Consider the following 14,609-nt stretch of genomic DNA (forward strand, 5'->3'; position numbering starts at 1 on the left):
AAAATCCTGTTTTAAAAAAAATACATGTACATGAACATGTGGACCATGCCAAGTCAAGTTCCAGAACAAACCCATAAAAATCAGTGAGAGCTGTAGATGATGATGATGATGATGATGATGATGATGATGATGATGATGATTGAACCTCAGCAGTTTCTCAGCCATTTCTTTTTCATGTCACATCTTTTGTGACTTCATTTTTCACTGCAGTTTTAAGTCTGGCACCTGTATGGAAACAGGCCAGGAGGAGAGAGAACTCGAAAATGTCTTTTCTGCATTAGAACAAAGTTAACATGCCATAAGTCTCTATAAGTTGTTTATTGCTTATTATTAAAATAAATAAATGAAAAAACAGGAATCAAAATTAGTATTTTTGTAACCGCACAAGGGCTGGTAATGCTAGAAAAAACACGATGGCTCAACATAATATAGATATTTTACTACTATTGTTTTAATAACTTGTCTCTGCTCTGTGTACACACAGCCTGCAGTTCAGTTGAAAAGTCCCTGAATTTTTGTCATGTGACTGTTGGTCACAGCTGTGTCTTCACATTTGCATGGAGTATGGCAGAGTGTAGCCACAGCAGACAGTTTATCTTTGACAATTTTTAAAATGAAACATGTAGAATAAAGTGATTTTGATGAAATTTTGAATTTTTGAGCTTTGGTTTTTGTTAAGCTTCTTGACCAAACTGCATGTCACACATGATTAGATCAGTGCTTTTACAGTTTCTGGCTCTGATAAATGATGTAATTTTGTGTAATTTCTGAAAAATGACATGTATTTTAAAACTGCCAAACAGTTTTGAGGAACCTATGTTCATATAGTTTTAAATAAAAAGCTCCAGATAGCTAATATTAATCCCCGGTTATTCAGGATAGTGCCCTGGTGCTGTGACACTTTGACCCTAGAGGGACAATATATATTGAAATTATTTGGAAAATCAATTTATCAGCAGATAATTGGAGAAGCTATAGGACATTTTAAGAACAATTACATGGTGCAGCTGAGAAGGGAATGATTCACTTCTTAAGAGACTGATGTTGACGTATTGAAGATCTATTTCTAACTGCTCAGTGAAAACTCTCCTGACTGCAGAAGCAAGGTCACACCGGACTTCAGCAGTATTGGATATGACTCTTACACCAGTGGTTCTATTTCATGCCTCCTTCAGTGACGGATCCAATACCCCTAAAACAGACTAATTAGAATTGTTTTGTTAACTTGGCTTCAGAAGTACAGTTATTTGTTGCTGAGTTTGTCAATTCGTGTTCATATATCACTGAAAAGCACAGCCAGCCTCTGCAGGTTGAGTTGTGTGTGTGATTGATCGCAAAGTCAATTAAGGAACGATTTAGAAGTAGACGAGGCAGTGAGGAGCAGAATGAAGCTCATTCACCTAAAAAAACACAAATGACTGTCTAGCTAAAATTGGCTTATCTTCTAACTCCGATCAGAATTGGATTTCTCAGACAGTTTCCTCCCTTGACAGGCAATATGGGCTCATCCATCAGTAGGCACATCCCCCTTTTTGTGTAAAAGCCACTCTCACTTGTCCTTTATGTACCACCTTTCACAGCACAAATCAATATCCAATTTTTTCCCGCAGTTATTTCCTCACTGCCTCTCGACCGAAATGTTGAACTCCTCGAACTGGCCGTTTTTCATTTCACTATCGACAAAATCCTTTCTGTAACTAGCGGCTCCCACCTCAGCTAACTTCTCCAGAGAAAATGCTTTTCCACCTCGGATCTGGAGAAGCCAACAGTTGAACTGGAGCCAGCAGGTCAGGCGAGTCAATGCTAAACCTCTTATTCTAATCCCAGCATGGGTTTGTTATGGACAACTTATGTTTTCCATCTTGATGCATGAAAGGGGACATATGAGTTTACTCAGGCGTGAGCACTGCGGGAGAAACAACTGATTTCTTCTTTGTGCAGCTTTTAAAAAAAGACTCTCTATTGTGCAATTCATTTAGAGTGAAATACACAGAGTGTGAATTATTACCATGATAAAGTAAACTGACTTAGGAGATAAAAGCAGAAAGTAGAGCTTCTCTGGATCAACACTATGAGTTATGGGTGCAGTGATGGCGATTGTTATTTACATCAAAGTGAATGCTGATAACACAGCTACTAGATCAAAAATATGTAAACTTCTCCTGTCCGGGGCGGTGATGCTACCCAGTATAAACAGCACACACATTGCGCTAATTCCCCCAGGACAAGTTCAAACAGAGTTCACATTGCACCGGTACTCGGAACAGAATAAGTGGAGTCAGAAAATAGGAAGCGAGCAGCATCTCTGTGATCATCACTTACTGTGTTGTGTTGTTTTTAGCCTATAGGAAGGCAGGAACATGAATAACAGAAAGGATTTCTCCATCTGTAAGTCTTGTCAAGCTTAATCAGTGTTTAATAAAATGAAATGAAACCAGATTTGCTCATCCTCGGCAAAAATGCACCAGTAAATCAGTGGTAATTGATTTCAGAAGGAATCATATCAAAAAATGTGATAGTGAAAAAGGCAGACAACACATCTGACAAGCTGAAAATCAAATAAAAAAACGTGTCCTCGCTGTCATTGGTCTTCCCTGCTGACAATGACGAATGTAATTTAACAAACCAGTGATCAAAGGTCAAGAAGACAAGGGTGTGATCGTGCAACCTTGTCATGTCTTAGCGGCTGTAGCTCAAACTGCCGGCTTGCAGACATCTATACAACCCCATTGTGAAGCAACTGAAATGAGTTATGCTCTTGGCCCTGGAGAGTTTCACATAATTCCTGTCACTGGCTTTGAATCTAATTTAAGCATCACTAACAAAGTGTTCTTTCTGTTTCCTTCCAAATATGTCGTGTATCAATACAGCTATTGATGGAGCTATTTTAAGCGCTGAATTTTATTAAAGGCCTGTTTGAGTTTCAACCGAGGTGCCGTGTGACAGACGGGTGAAAGGTGTTGCGTGACAGTGGACCGAAAGGGTGCTCATGCTACAGAATTAATGCTCTTATGAGATGTAAACAGCATCTACATACCAACACAATGAGTCCTAAGCTGATTACCAGTCACATTCACTGCAAACCTGACAGGCAACAAGGAAAGACTTAGGAGGAAAGCCTCTCATGCTTCAAGTTTACTTCAAAGTTGACCTCAACTAGGTCAAAACTGAGGGGAGTGTGGATTACTGATAATAATTTGCAAAATTGTTGAAAGACGTTGATTTTTCTCTCTTCATTGGGATTTTCCCCTGTTATCCTTAATAAAACTGTCTTGACATTTAAGAATCTACTGGCAAACCAAATGTAAAATCCAGAATAATCATCTTTCACCACTTTGAATATGGTAATTTGAAGTTTCATCATATAAACAATCATCCTGCAACTCATTGGAAGTGACATTCATTACAGCTGTCCAAATCCAAGTGTATCATTCACCAGTTTGAATATGTCATAGTTCACTATTTTCATGTAAACACAGCGGTGTTGTTTCTGGCTTTGGTGCATTTTAATTTTAAAAAGTATCCCAGTGTTACAGAGAAGCATATAATTGTACATGAGTGCGGTTTAAACCCCAGGCAGCTACTAAAAACATTCCAGAGATTGCTTTTACATAGTTGCTTTTTCTGTGTGCTGTAGCAGAGATTTGATAAATTAAGGAGTTCTTAGAGACTCCAGAAAGTTCATACTGAGATACGTATGTGTCGACAAAAGCGAAAGCTCCATTTCTCAGTACCACTGTTTCTGTGCTTCAGCCTTGATCCTGAAAGATTTGACATAAATAAAAAATACCCATCTGAATGAAAAATCCTTCAGGTGCTCTGGAACACAGACAAAACTCCTCTTGCTTTGACCTGAATGTTGATTTAGGAGTTTTCCTCAGCATTTTTCTTTCTCCTTCTCTCCCAGAAAAAGAACGTCAGCGTTTTGCTGAGTCTCGCTTTGCTGGCTTCCTGGGGAGTGATCCTGCTGTCAGCTCGGCTCTACTGGATGGGCAACAAGCCTCCCAACTTCTCCAACTCTGACAACCCCGCCGCTGACTCGCCGCATTTCCTCACTCGAGCGCTGACGTTCCTCCACCTGCCTGCCGCCAACGCCTGGCTCCTGCTCTGCCCCGACAAGCTCAGTTTCGATTGGTCCATGGACGCCGTGCCCCTGGTCAGGTCCTTGGCCGACTGGAGGAACCTTCACACTGTTGCCTTTTACGGAGGATTTATCCTTCTGGCTTTGTTCGGCCTTCGTGGTGCGACCTCCAAAGCCAAGGATGCCAATGGGAAAGCCCATGTCACTAATGGGAAATCAATCACTAATGGGAATGGCTGCCACGCCCCAGACACAAACCATAACACAGAGCAGGGGTTGCCAAAGACTACCCTGAACGGGTCGGCTGGACTCCACTGTCCTCCTCCTCGGACATCCCTGCCCCCTACAGAAAGCCTAGTTTTATTTTCATTAGGCATCCTGTCATTGCCTTTCATCCCTGCCACCAACCTGTTCTTTTACGTGGGGTTTGTAATTGCAGAGAGGGTACTGTACATCCCCAGTATCGGCTTTTGCTTACTGGTTGCTGCTGGTGCGAGAACCTTATATGTCCGACTGAGGACTAGAGGCTGCAAGGCCTTAGTGTTGTGTCTCTGTATGGGACTAGTGCTGCTGAATGGACTCAGAACTGTTCAAAGAAACAAAGACTGGAGCAATGAGGAAAATCTCTACAAGTCTGGGATTAATGTGAATCCTGCTAAAGGTAAGAAAACCACTAGTTGTCATTAGGGTTGAGTATTAAGCCTCCATACTGTCTGAGGAATGACTGAGTTTTTTTCATAGCATAGAGTGAAAAGCTGTCAAGAACCAAAAGCTGACAAGGAATTCTTTTATTTTTTTCTTTGTTCAGCAGCTTTTGAGTTAAAGAAAGTCAGTAAAGTGTGTCGAAAAAACAACCTCTTATCCTGCACTTGAATTTAATACATGTACTTTAGAGGATTTACCACTGCAGCTGCACATGATCTGGAAAGACCATTGTTAGTTTGGAAGTTGCTTCATAACTCATGTCATCAATTCAGTTTGCTGACTAACTCTACACAGACATTTTAGTTTTGGATGGGGTGAGAACACAATGAATGCTGTTCACCAAGAAGTACAATCTTGTATCTTCATTTTACTCCCTTAAAGCTGCCCTATGAAGTTTGAGACCACTAGGGGAGCTGTGGAGCAATGCTTTTTTTTGTGTCATGCACATGCAAAAAGATGCACACTATGACACACATTCCTAATAATGGTTTTAGATCAGTTTATTGATTTGGTGGCAATAACATGGAGTGGACACTGCTTGCTACTAAGTATAGAGATGAACAATGTAGGATTTAAACACTCAGCTTGGCAAGAATGCACACACTGTGTTTGCTACTGTATTATGCCATCCAACCATCACACAGTGTACAAACTCCCTTTTAGATCTCTTGCAATTTGAAGTAATCCCGTTCTCTCAAGGTCTTGGGTCTTTAGAAACTTTTACACTTCACAAAATTGGACTTTGTTGCTGCCGTCATATGAAACTGCTACTTTCCAATGACTGGAACAAAAAAGAATCAGATTCCATGATACATCAATTATATCGTGTAATTGAAGAAAAACATTTGTTTTCATAATTTACATTTTTATTTAAAAATGTGTATCGTTTTGACATATTATCAGCATCCATGTGATGAATTATACTAAATAATTGCAGCACTTCGACTCTGCATGCATTAACATAAGGAGTACAGTGATGTTTTTTTTCTTGACTGATTGTGGTTTGTTTTGGAGAATCAATGTCTGTAACACTATTTCTAAATGTGCATCAATATTGTGTATTTCTGTTGTGTTCCCTCTGACTGACATGTGTCTCCTCCAGCCTGGGGCAACTTGGGGAACGTACTGAAGAACCAGGGCAAGATGGCGGAGGCTGAGCAGGCATACCGAAACGCTCTGCACTACCGAGGGAACATGGCTGACATGCTGTATAACCTGTGAGTGCTAAAGATGCCCACTCCACCTCCTCCTCCTGTTTGCACAGTCTTGACATGAACGAGTTCTGATTCCTCCCATCCATCACTTGAGATCACAGCAGCCGAACAATAAAGGCGGAAAGAGAAAAAAAAGGGAGACAGGATGAAGCATAAAGACACGGAGTGACTGACAGGAAGAAGTCAAGAGAAGGCAAACAAAAATAGATCTAATACAGGTGGAGCAAAGCAAGTGAGAGGAAGACTTGATGCAAGAGTGGCAGAGGAAATAACTTAGCGTGTCCTTTGTGGCTCTTTGTACGTTCTGCTGCTGATTTGATTAGTCATGGTTTGCAGGGCCTCTGGGAGAACACAAAACCGCTTCCAATCCTGCAACGCAAGGTGTCAAAGGTGCCAAAACCTCATAGCTGGCCCATGTCTTTCTACTCTCATGCTGACACTGTTTTTCTCCCCACTTCTCTGCTCGCTCTCAAGTTACGGCTGTCAGGAAGCTGGCAAAGCAACAAAGAGAGAGGGGAAGTGTGCATTCTTTCAAACGGAGGTGCTATTTGAGCACGAGGGATGGTTGGGTATATTGGGGTTACGGGCTGGTGTATGGGGTAAAGAATACAAAAGCTGCCACAGGTTTTGCAGTGTTTTTATGTCAGTTTTGGTTAAAACGTCCTTTACTTTTTAATATGAATGTTATGCAGTTTGTGGTGTTGTAAAATGTCACACTTTTGCATTTTCCTTTGTGCATCAGGGGTTTGCTGCTGCAGGAGAATGAGCGTTTTTCTGAGGCGCTGCATTATTACAAACTGGCCATTGGGAGTCGGCCAACACTGGCATGTAAGTAAACCTTATCGTTTCTGTAGCTAGTATGTGATGAGTAGAATGGTCAGAATCAGGGAAGGTGTCATCAGCGATTACTTACTTGATTTTGTCCCTGCTTGGATTGGAGCTAAAGGTCCATTCTTGGATTACAATCATATTCCAGTTTTTATGCTGAACTGGATGTTCTTTTGCCACATGGTCATTTAGAGGCCATATTCAGCCCGACAGTAAAATGAGGAGATTCAATCTCACACCTGAGTGGCCACATGTGAGATGAGGGTCCATCCTTTACTGCACCAAGGACAGTTTTATGAGAAAGGTCACGTATCCTCGCTGTCTTTTCAGCTTGAGAAGCTTACTTTAGTTATAGCTTTTCCTATATCTTGCATAATTTAGTTCTATTTCTTTCTCTATTTTCTCATTGTAACCTTTAGAGCTGGACTGATGCTGGATTTCTGGGTCCCGCGCAAATTTTAAGGGGGAAGCAATTCTGATATTGATCATTTTCAGTCAAACTGTAAATGGAAAATGATTGGGTTGTCATTTAACTTTCCAGCAATGTATAGCACAGACTAAGTTAGCAACTTTGCATCAATGCAAAGCTAGACTCCGCACCATTGTCTGCTCGTCTGTGATGCTTACTTGATGAAACATACTATATGCTTGATAAATTAAATCTTAAAATTACCTTCAGAGTCTTTTTCTATATAAGGTTCTGTAAAAGACAGTTTTCCGGTGTATATCCGACAACACAAGACAACTGCGACAGATCAATATTGGCCGATCGGTTAGGCTAAAGTCATTTTGTCTGCCTTTAACCTCTGTCCTGTCTCCTTTTGGTTGTATGTTTTTCATTCTGGATTCTACACATCCTCTTCACTCCACTTATTTTGTATTTTTGTCAGTGTTTACTACTTGTAATTCATATCTATCAAAACATATATACATAATTAATTCATGCACAACTAACACAAACGACTCATGTAAACATCTGAGTACCAACCTCAGAAAACTAGATTTAGTTGTAGTCTAGTCTTAGCCAGTGTATTAGGGGATCTTTTCTAATTTTGGATTGCAGGTTGTGCCTTTAATTTGTGCCCTTGTTCTCTTTCCTAGCGGCCTACTTGAACACAGGAATAATCCTGATGAACCAGGGCAACCTGGAAGAGGCCAAACGTACCTTCCTCACTTGTGCCGACATTCCTGATGAGAACTTGAAGGATCCTCACGCCCACAAGAGCTCCGTCACCAGCTGCCTGTACAACCTGGGAAAGCTGCTCCACGAACAAGGCCAGCAGGAGGTCAGTGTGTGGGGAAATTAGCTTTGTAATGCGGTTTGTGTCCCACTGTATAAAATGTAAATAAACAGACTTTTTGTATTGTATTCACAATGACTTAGAAGTTATTACCACTTATGATTTCACTGTTCAACCACAATGAACGACTAAAGGTTCATTCATGTCAGACTGAAGGAGCAACTGCATCCCCTCATCAGTTATAAGACCTGCATTATGCTGATGCAAACCAAAAGCTGGACTTGCTCAACTAACTTTTTTTCTCCTACTACAGGAGGCCCTGTCTATTTATAAGGAAGCAGTGCAGAAAATGCCTAGACAGTTTGCACCACACAGCCTTTTCAACATGATGGGTGAGTCACTGTTTGAGCCTTTTTCTGCCTGAATATTTGTTTAAAATGCAGCTTACAAGATCAGAAATTCATTATTTTGGTTTACCTGTTTTGAAATGTTAATAAGTATTTTCATTAGATAGCAGCTTTTATTGCATTTTCTTCTATTGTGAAGAACAGTGTTATGCTTGTTTTATGATGTGAGTGAAAACAGTGCAGTTCTGGGACAAGTTTGGCTCAGGCAACATTGATTAAAATTACGTGTTTGTTTCTATTTTAAATGTTGGTCTTCCATTTTATCTGAGCTTTGAGTCGAGTTCAACAAATTGAAATTAAGTCTTCGCCAAAGAAAACCTTCCCAGGGCTTGAACCACCTGTTGGATTCCAACACTGGAATCTTAAATGTGCACACAGACTTCATGTCCCCTTGATGAAAATTGGAGATAATCCCTGTAATAAATCACATCCCCCTCTTTGTTATTGTAGCACTAATTACATTATTGGAAGCTCATCCTGATGACATAGCTGAGATTACAGAGAGATGTCTGCATGGATTCCTCTGACAGGCTGATTGGAAAGAGGAAATGTGTTTAGTCAGGTGGAGGGAGGGCAGTGTTTGTATAAGTGTGATGTTCGAGGGTACTTTGTCAAAACTGATGTGATCATCCTATCCTCTTACCCCAGGGGGCAGCAGCGTGTCCGCAGATCCAATAAAATCTCAGAGCTTTAAGAAGAACTATTGTTCTTTGAGAGATTTGATCTGCATACATTGAAATGTCGACCATATGGACACATTTCCTGAACCAGTGTCTTAGATGAAGCAATTGTTTTGAAATGCAGTGTTACATTTTCATCTGTGCACTTGGACACAGAGATTGGAATGATACAAATTAAAAATGATAACATAATGAACTTAACAAGATCTACAAGTAGTTTTATCAGGCTCCAAATGTCAGGATGAGTATTAGTGAATCTGGCTTAAGTAGGTGGTTTAGCACATGGTTCTGTGCTTGGGCAAGATAAGAAGCTAACGCTGCTACGATCTGCTCCAGCCTGAAACAACGAGACCCAGTGACTCTGTTTTGTCACTAAAACACATCTGAATAAAACAGAAAGAAAGGCTACAAGAGCTGAGGTAAAGAAAGAGCAACAGAAGTAAACAGTTTAAGCTACTAGCGTGTCAATAAACAATTTGACGATGAATCTAAAATAATGTTGACATGGTTGATCCTAGTTGACAAGGATTTTATTTTGTTAAAATGAATAAAATCTAAAATTTTAACTGTTTTCAGATTGTAAGTATTTATTCTTTGTATGTTGATGAATTCTGTTTGAAATTCTTATGAAAGTAGATATGCTAAGAAACATCTTTATCAAACACTTTTTGTTTTTTGAAAGATTGTGTTGTTTTTAACCCTCTGAACCCCATGCAGTATGTGGTCATTTTATGCTCCTGTCATATTTTTACTCACTGTAGGCTCATTTTTTGCTGCAGCGTAAAGTTCTACACCTTAATGGAAACAACACAACCATGAGCAGAGGTTTAGAGAACCTAAATTATCTTTTGTGCAATATGAAGAAGTTATGCTGTAAGTCACGGAAAAAGAAGCAAAAACGAAAATAAATTTATCTGATTACCTATTTTGTAAAAATAGAAATATGCATATATACCTATAACTTGAACCTTGAAATGATATATTTCTAAAAACCCATGAGTGTTACCAAAACTGGGCACAGTTACATATTTTACTATTTACATTTGTTTTCATACTAAGCTCCTATTTGGTTTGTGGATACACAGCCTGCAGTTCAACCCAGCATCAGAATATTTAATTGTTTACAGAATTTAGTTAAACAAAAAACAAATCTTTAAATTGAGACACGTATATTAAGTGATTTTGATGAGATATCACAATTTTAAGTGTAAAGTTTAGTTAAAATTCCCAATTGAGTGGTTCGGAATGTTAAAAAGTTGAAAATCCAACGACTGTCTCCGTTTTTACAGTGCCTGACTGATAAATAGTGTAATTTTGGTGATTTTTAATAAACAACCTTTTCAAACCTCAAGGTTCAGAGGGTTAATGCAATTTTTGAGTATTATTAGACTTCAAAATGAATCCTGATCCGTGCTCTGTTTCAGGAGAGGCTTACATGAGGTTGAACCGGCTGGAGGAAGCAGGTCACTGGTACAGAGAATCCCTCAGGGCGAAGCCTGACCACATCCCTGCCCACCTCACTTACGGCAAACTCCTGTCCATCATCGTACGTCCCAGTACAGACACACAAAAACACAGACACACACACATAGGAGACTAAACATTATCTTAGTAATGATTGCAGTGGTTAACTATGTGGCAGAGTGTAATTAAACGGGACCTAAAGTGGAAAAGTGGAGTGATGAATAATGCATATTGAGTGACTTATGGGACACTGGAGCAAGGCGAAGCCATCCTATTGATCCCTCTGCAGTGCCAGGAGGAGCGTGATAATTGTTATTAGGTGTGAGCCTCTGACTAGGGGAAGGTGTTTGCTAAAACAAACTCTTCCCCCTTGATCTGAAGCAAAGGATGAATTCTGATGCATTCATGAATATTGTGTTTGACCTCTGGCACTACTAGTCAGGTGGATAACAGATAGCATGGCGTGAAAGAAGGAATTAAGACAGAGATGTTACGTTAAAGAGCCTTTCGGTGACCTCGATCTGACACTGATCCAGGACTGATGCCAAAATCCTTGACAAACTGCAATGTAGGAGCTCCATAAATACATGTCTGATGTCTGAAGGTCAGAGACACGGGGAGTTCGTAGATGAAAGCTATCCCTCTGTGATTGGATGAGTTCCAGATTATCTCTGTGTTGTGTATCTTTATATGCATGTGAGTGTTAGAAGACATCCAAGGGCACAAGAACTTACCCAGCTTCTCCCAGATTTTAACTTCTAATGTGTGTTTTTGTGCAGAAAAAAACTTCCTGCGCTTCCATTCCATAAAAACAAAAAACACAGTAAGAAGACAGTCGATGTGTTCACAGCTGAGTCGAGTTTAGATCTGGGAGTTGAACCGAGCAACCTTTGTAACCTTTCTGAACCTTCCACGGCCTCGGGTGCTGAGTGAAGACCCAACCAACCTGCAGCAGCTGCAACCCCTAAGGGCTTCATTTCTGACCGGTGCCTCTCTTGGTTGAAAGATTTCAGTACCTAGCACACACACACACACACACATTGAAAGTAGGTTCAGATTAGAGTCACCCATTGTGGCTGGACATCTGCTGCGCTCCCTCAGGCTCAGTGCTCCGGATCCGTCCACACTGAGTCCACCTCCACCACTACAGGGCTTCAGAAACAGGAGATCGGATGGGCCCTGGACAATAGGCCAGCGGACAGGCTTATAATGCAATTACGCTGCTTCCTTATTGAATCACTCCATCGGCTACATTTTTGGCCGTCCTGCCGGAGTCAATCGACTATACAGACAAAAAGGTCAGACTCCAGTCTTGTACTGTGGTTCACCCCAGCATGTGGTCTCGTGCTGTTTTTCTGGGAGTATTTTTGCTTGTGTACGACTACACTTCATCTTTCAAAGTGACCCACGAAAAATTACAAAAGCATATCCGCATAATGATAAAATCTGGAACCCGATAGTCTTGTACAAATCCACATCTCTCAGCAAATAAGTGCAACAGCAGAACCACTAATTGGACTGATTCTTCCCAAGGTCAAAGTGTCTGATGTAATATTAGTCACAGTGGAGTGGTATGCTTGAAGAGAAGTTGTGGTCAGCTACCACTAAGCTGAGTTCAACCTCAGCTGTGCATCTACAGTTGAAGCTAACGTGCTCCTCAGCCAGATACATCTAAAATGATTTTTTTTTTCATATTTTCTGACATTTAATCCCAGTAATCATCTTCTGCTTTCAGCCAGTTAGGATCCCCACTTTATTTTAAGTGACTGTAAAATGCCAGAGTAATAGTAGAGGGAATATTTCAGCCTTGACTTATCTTCACAATTCAGAGTAGGTCAGAAGTTTACTTGCACCAGTATGGAAACAGTGCAACCATAGCTAGAAGTAGAGAATTCAAAAATGTCTTCAGTGCAGATTAGCAATGTTAAAAGGGCATAAATCAGAAAAAAAACCCTGAAAATTAAGGTTCAATTTCAATTCTTTTGATTGCTTAGTGTCCAAATATTGAAAAAACCTGGGATCAACATTTACAATATTTTTCCAACTGCACATAAGTGTTACCAATGCTTAGAAAAAGGAGACTACATGCTATATATATTTCACTAATTACACTTGTATTTGGTTAAAGTACCTTTCTACTTTCTGCTCCGACTTATTACAGCCTACAATTCAGCCAAAAAGTCCCTGAATTTTTGTCATATGACTCTTGGTCACAGCTGAGCCACTCATGGCTTCTGGATTGCAACAAGAAGTGGAGAATACTTCATTTTTTTTACAGCATCTGGTCAATGCAAATGGTTTTATTTTTTGGCAAGTTTTAAATGAGACACGTGGAGTTAACTGAATTCGATGAAATGTCAGGATTTTCAGATGTGGTTAATTTTTTCTGACCAAATGGTGTCTCACAGATAAGTAGTTCAAGCATCATCGGAAGTTCAAAATTTAGTTAAGATGTGTTATGTAGTCTTTCACAAGCTCTGCACAATCGTTTGCTGGATTTTTGTAAATCCTCCTAACAGAACTGGTGGAATTGACCTTTTCAGTTCTTTCCACAAAAGTGGTATTGAATTGAGGTCAGGACTGCAAAGACCTCTGCAATACTTTGACTTTGTCACCTTTTAAGCCATTTTGCCACAATTTTAGAAACAAGTTTGAGCTCATTATCCATTTGAAGGACCTATTTGCCAGTGAATTTCCTGGCTGATGTCTTCTGATTCTGCTGCAATATATCCATGCAATTTTCCTACCTCATGATGCCACCTATGTTGTGAACCACACCAGTCCCCGTTGCAGCAAAGCATCACCACAACATGATGCTGCCACCACCGTGCTTCACTGTTGGGATGATGTTCTTCAGCTTGCAAACATCATCTTTTTTCCTCCCAATATAAAGGGTCATTATTGCTAAACAATTAAATTTATTTTTCAAAGAAACAGCGGACATTTCCCCAAAAAGTAAGATCTTTGTGCCCATGTGCAATTAGAAACTGTAATCTGCAGTGGCTTCTTCCTAGGTGAGTGACATTGCAGCTTATATTGACATAGGACTCGCTTTATTGTGGATATAGACTCTAAGTGCCTGTTTCCTGTAGCATTTTCATAAGGTCATTTGCTGTTGTTCTGGGATTGATTTACACTTCCCCTCCAGAGTATGTTCGTTTCTAGGCGACAGAATGAGTTGCTTCCTTAGCAGCATGATAGTTGCTTGGCTCCATGGTGTTTTTAATTGCCTACTTGTACTTACTTACTTGTGCTCACCACTGGTAGAGATAAACATGGTACTCTCTGGCATTTGGAAATTGCTACTAAGAACGAAGCAGACTTGAGGAGATTCACATTTTTGTCTGAAGTCAATTAACTCTTTTGATTGTCCAATAATATCAAGCAAAGAGGCACTGAGTTTGAACATAGGCCTTAAAATCCATCCACAGGCATGCCTGATGTAAACAGAAGCTTTTGAAATAATCATAAGAGCTCCAGTAGGAGTGAACTGAACTTCTCGTTTTGGTTCTTGGGGATGTTTCACCTCTTCAGTTCTGAAGAAGCTTGAGAATTGAGGAGACCCTTTGGATAAGAGGTGAAGCGCCTTCAAAAACCTGAAAGACCAATTTACTGAAGCTCTTATCATTACTATGACCTGGAGAATCTACACAGACATAAACTTCCAAAACCATGACATAATTTTCTACATTTTTTTTAATCACCCACCCACTGGAAATGTGACGTAGATAAAAGTTAAATAACATGTTGTTGGAGAAAATAGTTGTGATAGTAGATGTTGTAACTGACTTGCCAACGCTATACCTCGCTGATGTGAAATTTGTGGAGTGGTTTAAAAGACGTTTTAATGACTTCAACCTCAGTGTATGTAAACGTCCGACTCCATCTGCAGATAATTCAGCACTAATACAAACAGCTGTCTCTCCCTGTGGAAAAGCCACTGAATAATGCAAAAAGCACAGGACTAAATACGGTAGAAGTATGTTTAT

The 14,609-nt window shown here is 40.1% G+C and overlaps 1 protein-coding gene across 4 annotated transcripts in view; it reads left to right on the top strand.

Annotated features, from left to right (window-relative positions):
* Window positions 1-14,609, top strand: part of tmtc2a (transmembrane O-mannosyltransferase targeting cadherins 2a) — an 87,045-nt gene that overhangs the window by 56,798 nt on the left and 15,638 nt on the right. For all 4 annotated transcript variants that reach the window (XM_055006375.1, XM_055006374.1, XM_055006373.1 and 1 more), the window contains 6 exons: window positions 3,908-4,742; window positions 5,889-6,003; window positions 6,743-6,828; window positions 7,930-8,114; window positions 8,383-8,461; window positions 10,581-10,702. In XM_055006375.1, coding sequence (XP_054862350.1) covers window positions 3,908-4,742; window positions 5,889-6,003; window positions 6,743-6,828; window positions 7,930-8,114; window positions 8,383-8,461; window positions 10,581-10,702 — 1,422 coding nt within the window. The remainder of the gene's footprint in view (window positions 1-3,907; window positions 4,743-5,888; window positions 6,004-6,742; window positions 6,829-7,929; window positions 8,115-8,382; window positions 8,462-10,580; window positions 10,703-14,609) is intronic.

The sequence above is a fragment of the Amphiprion ocellaris genome, chromosome 21 (assembly GCF_022539595.1).
Source record: "Amphiprion ocellaris isolate individual 3 ecotype Okinawa chromosome 21, ASM2253959v1, whole genome shotgun sequence".
Taxonomy (NCBI): domain Eukaryota; kingdom Metazoa; phylum Chordata; class Actinopteri; family Pomacentridae; genus Amphiprion; species Amphiprion ocellaris.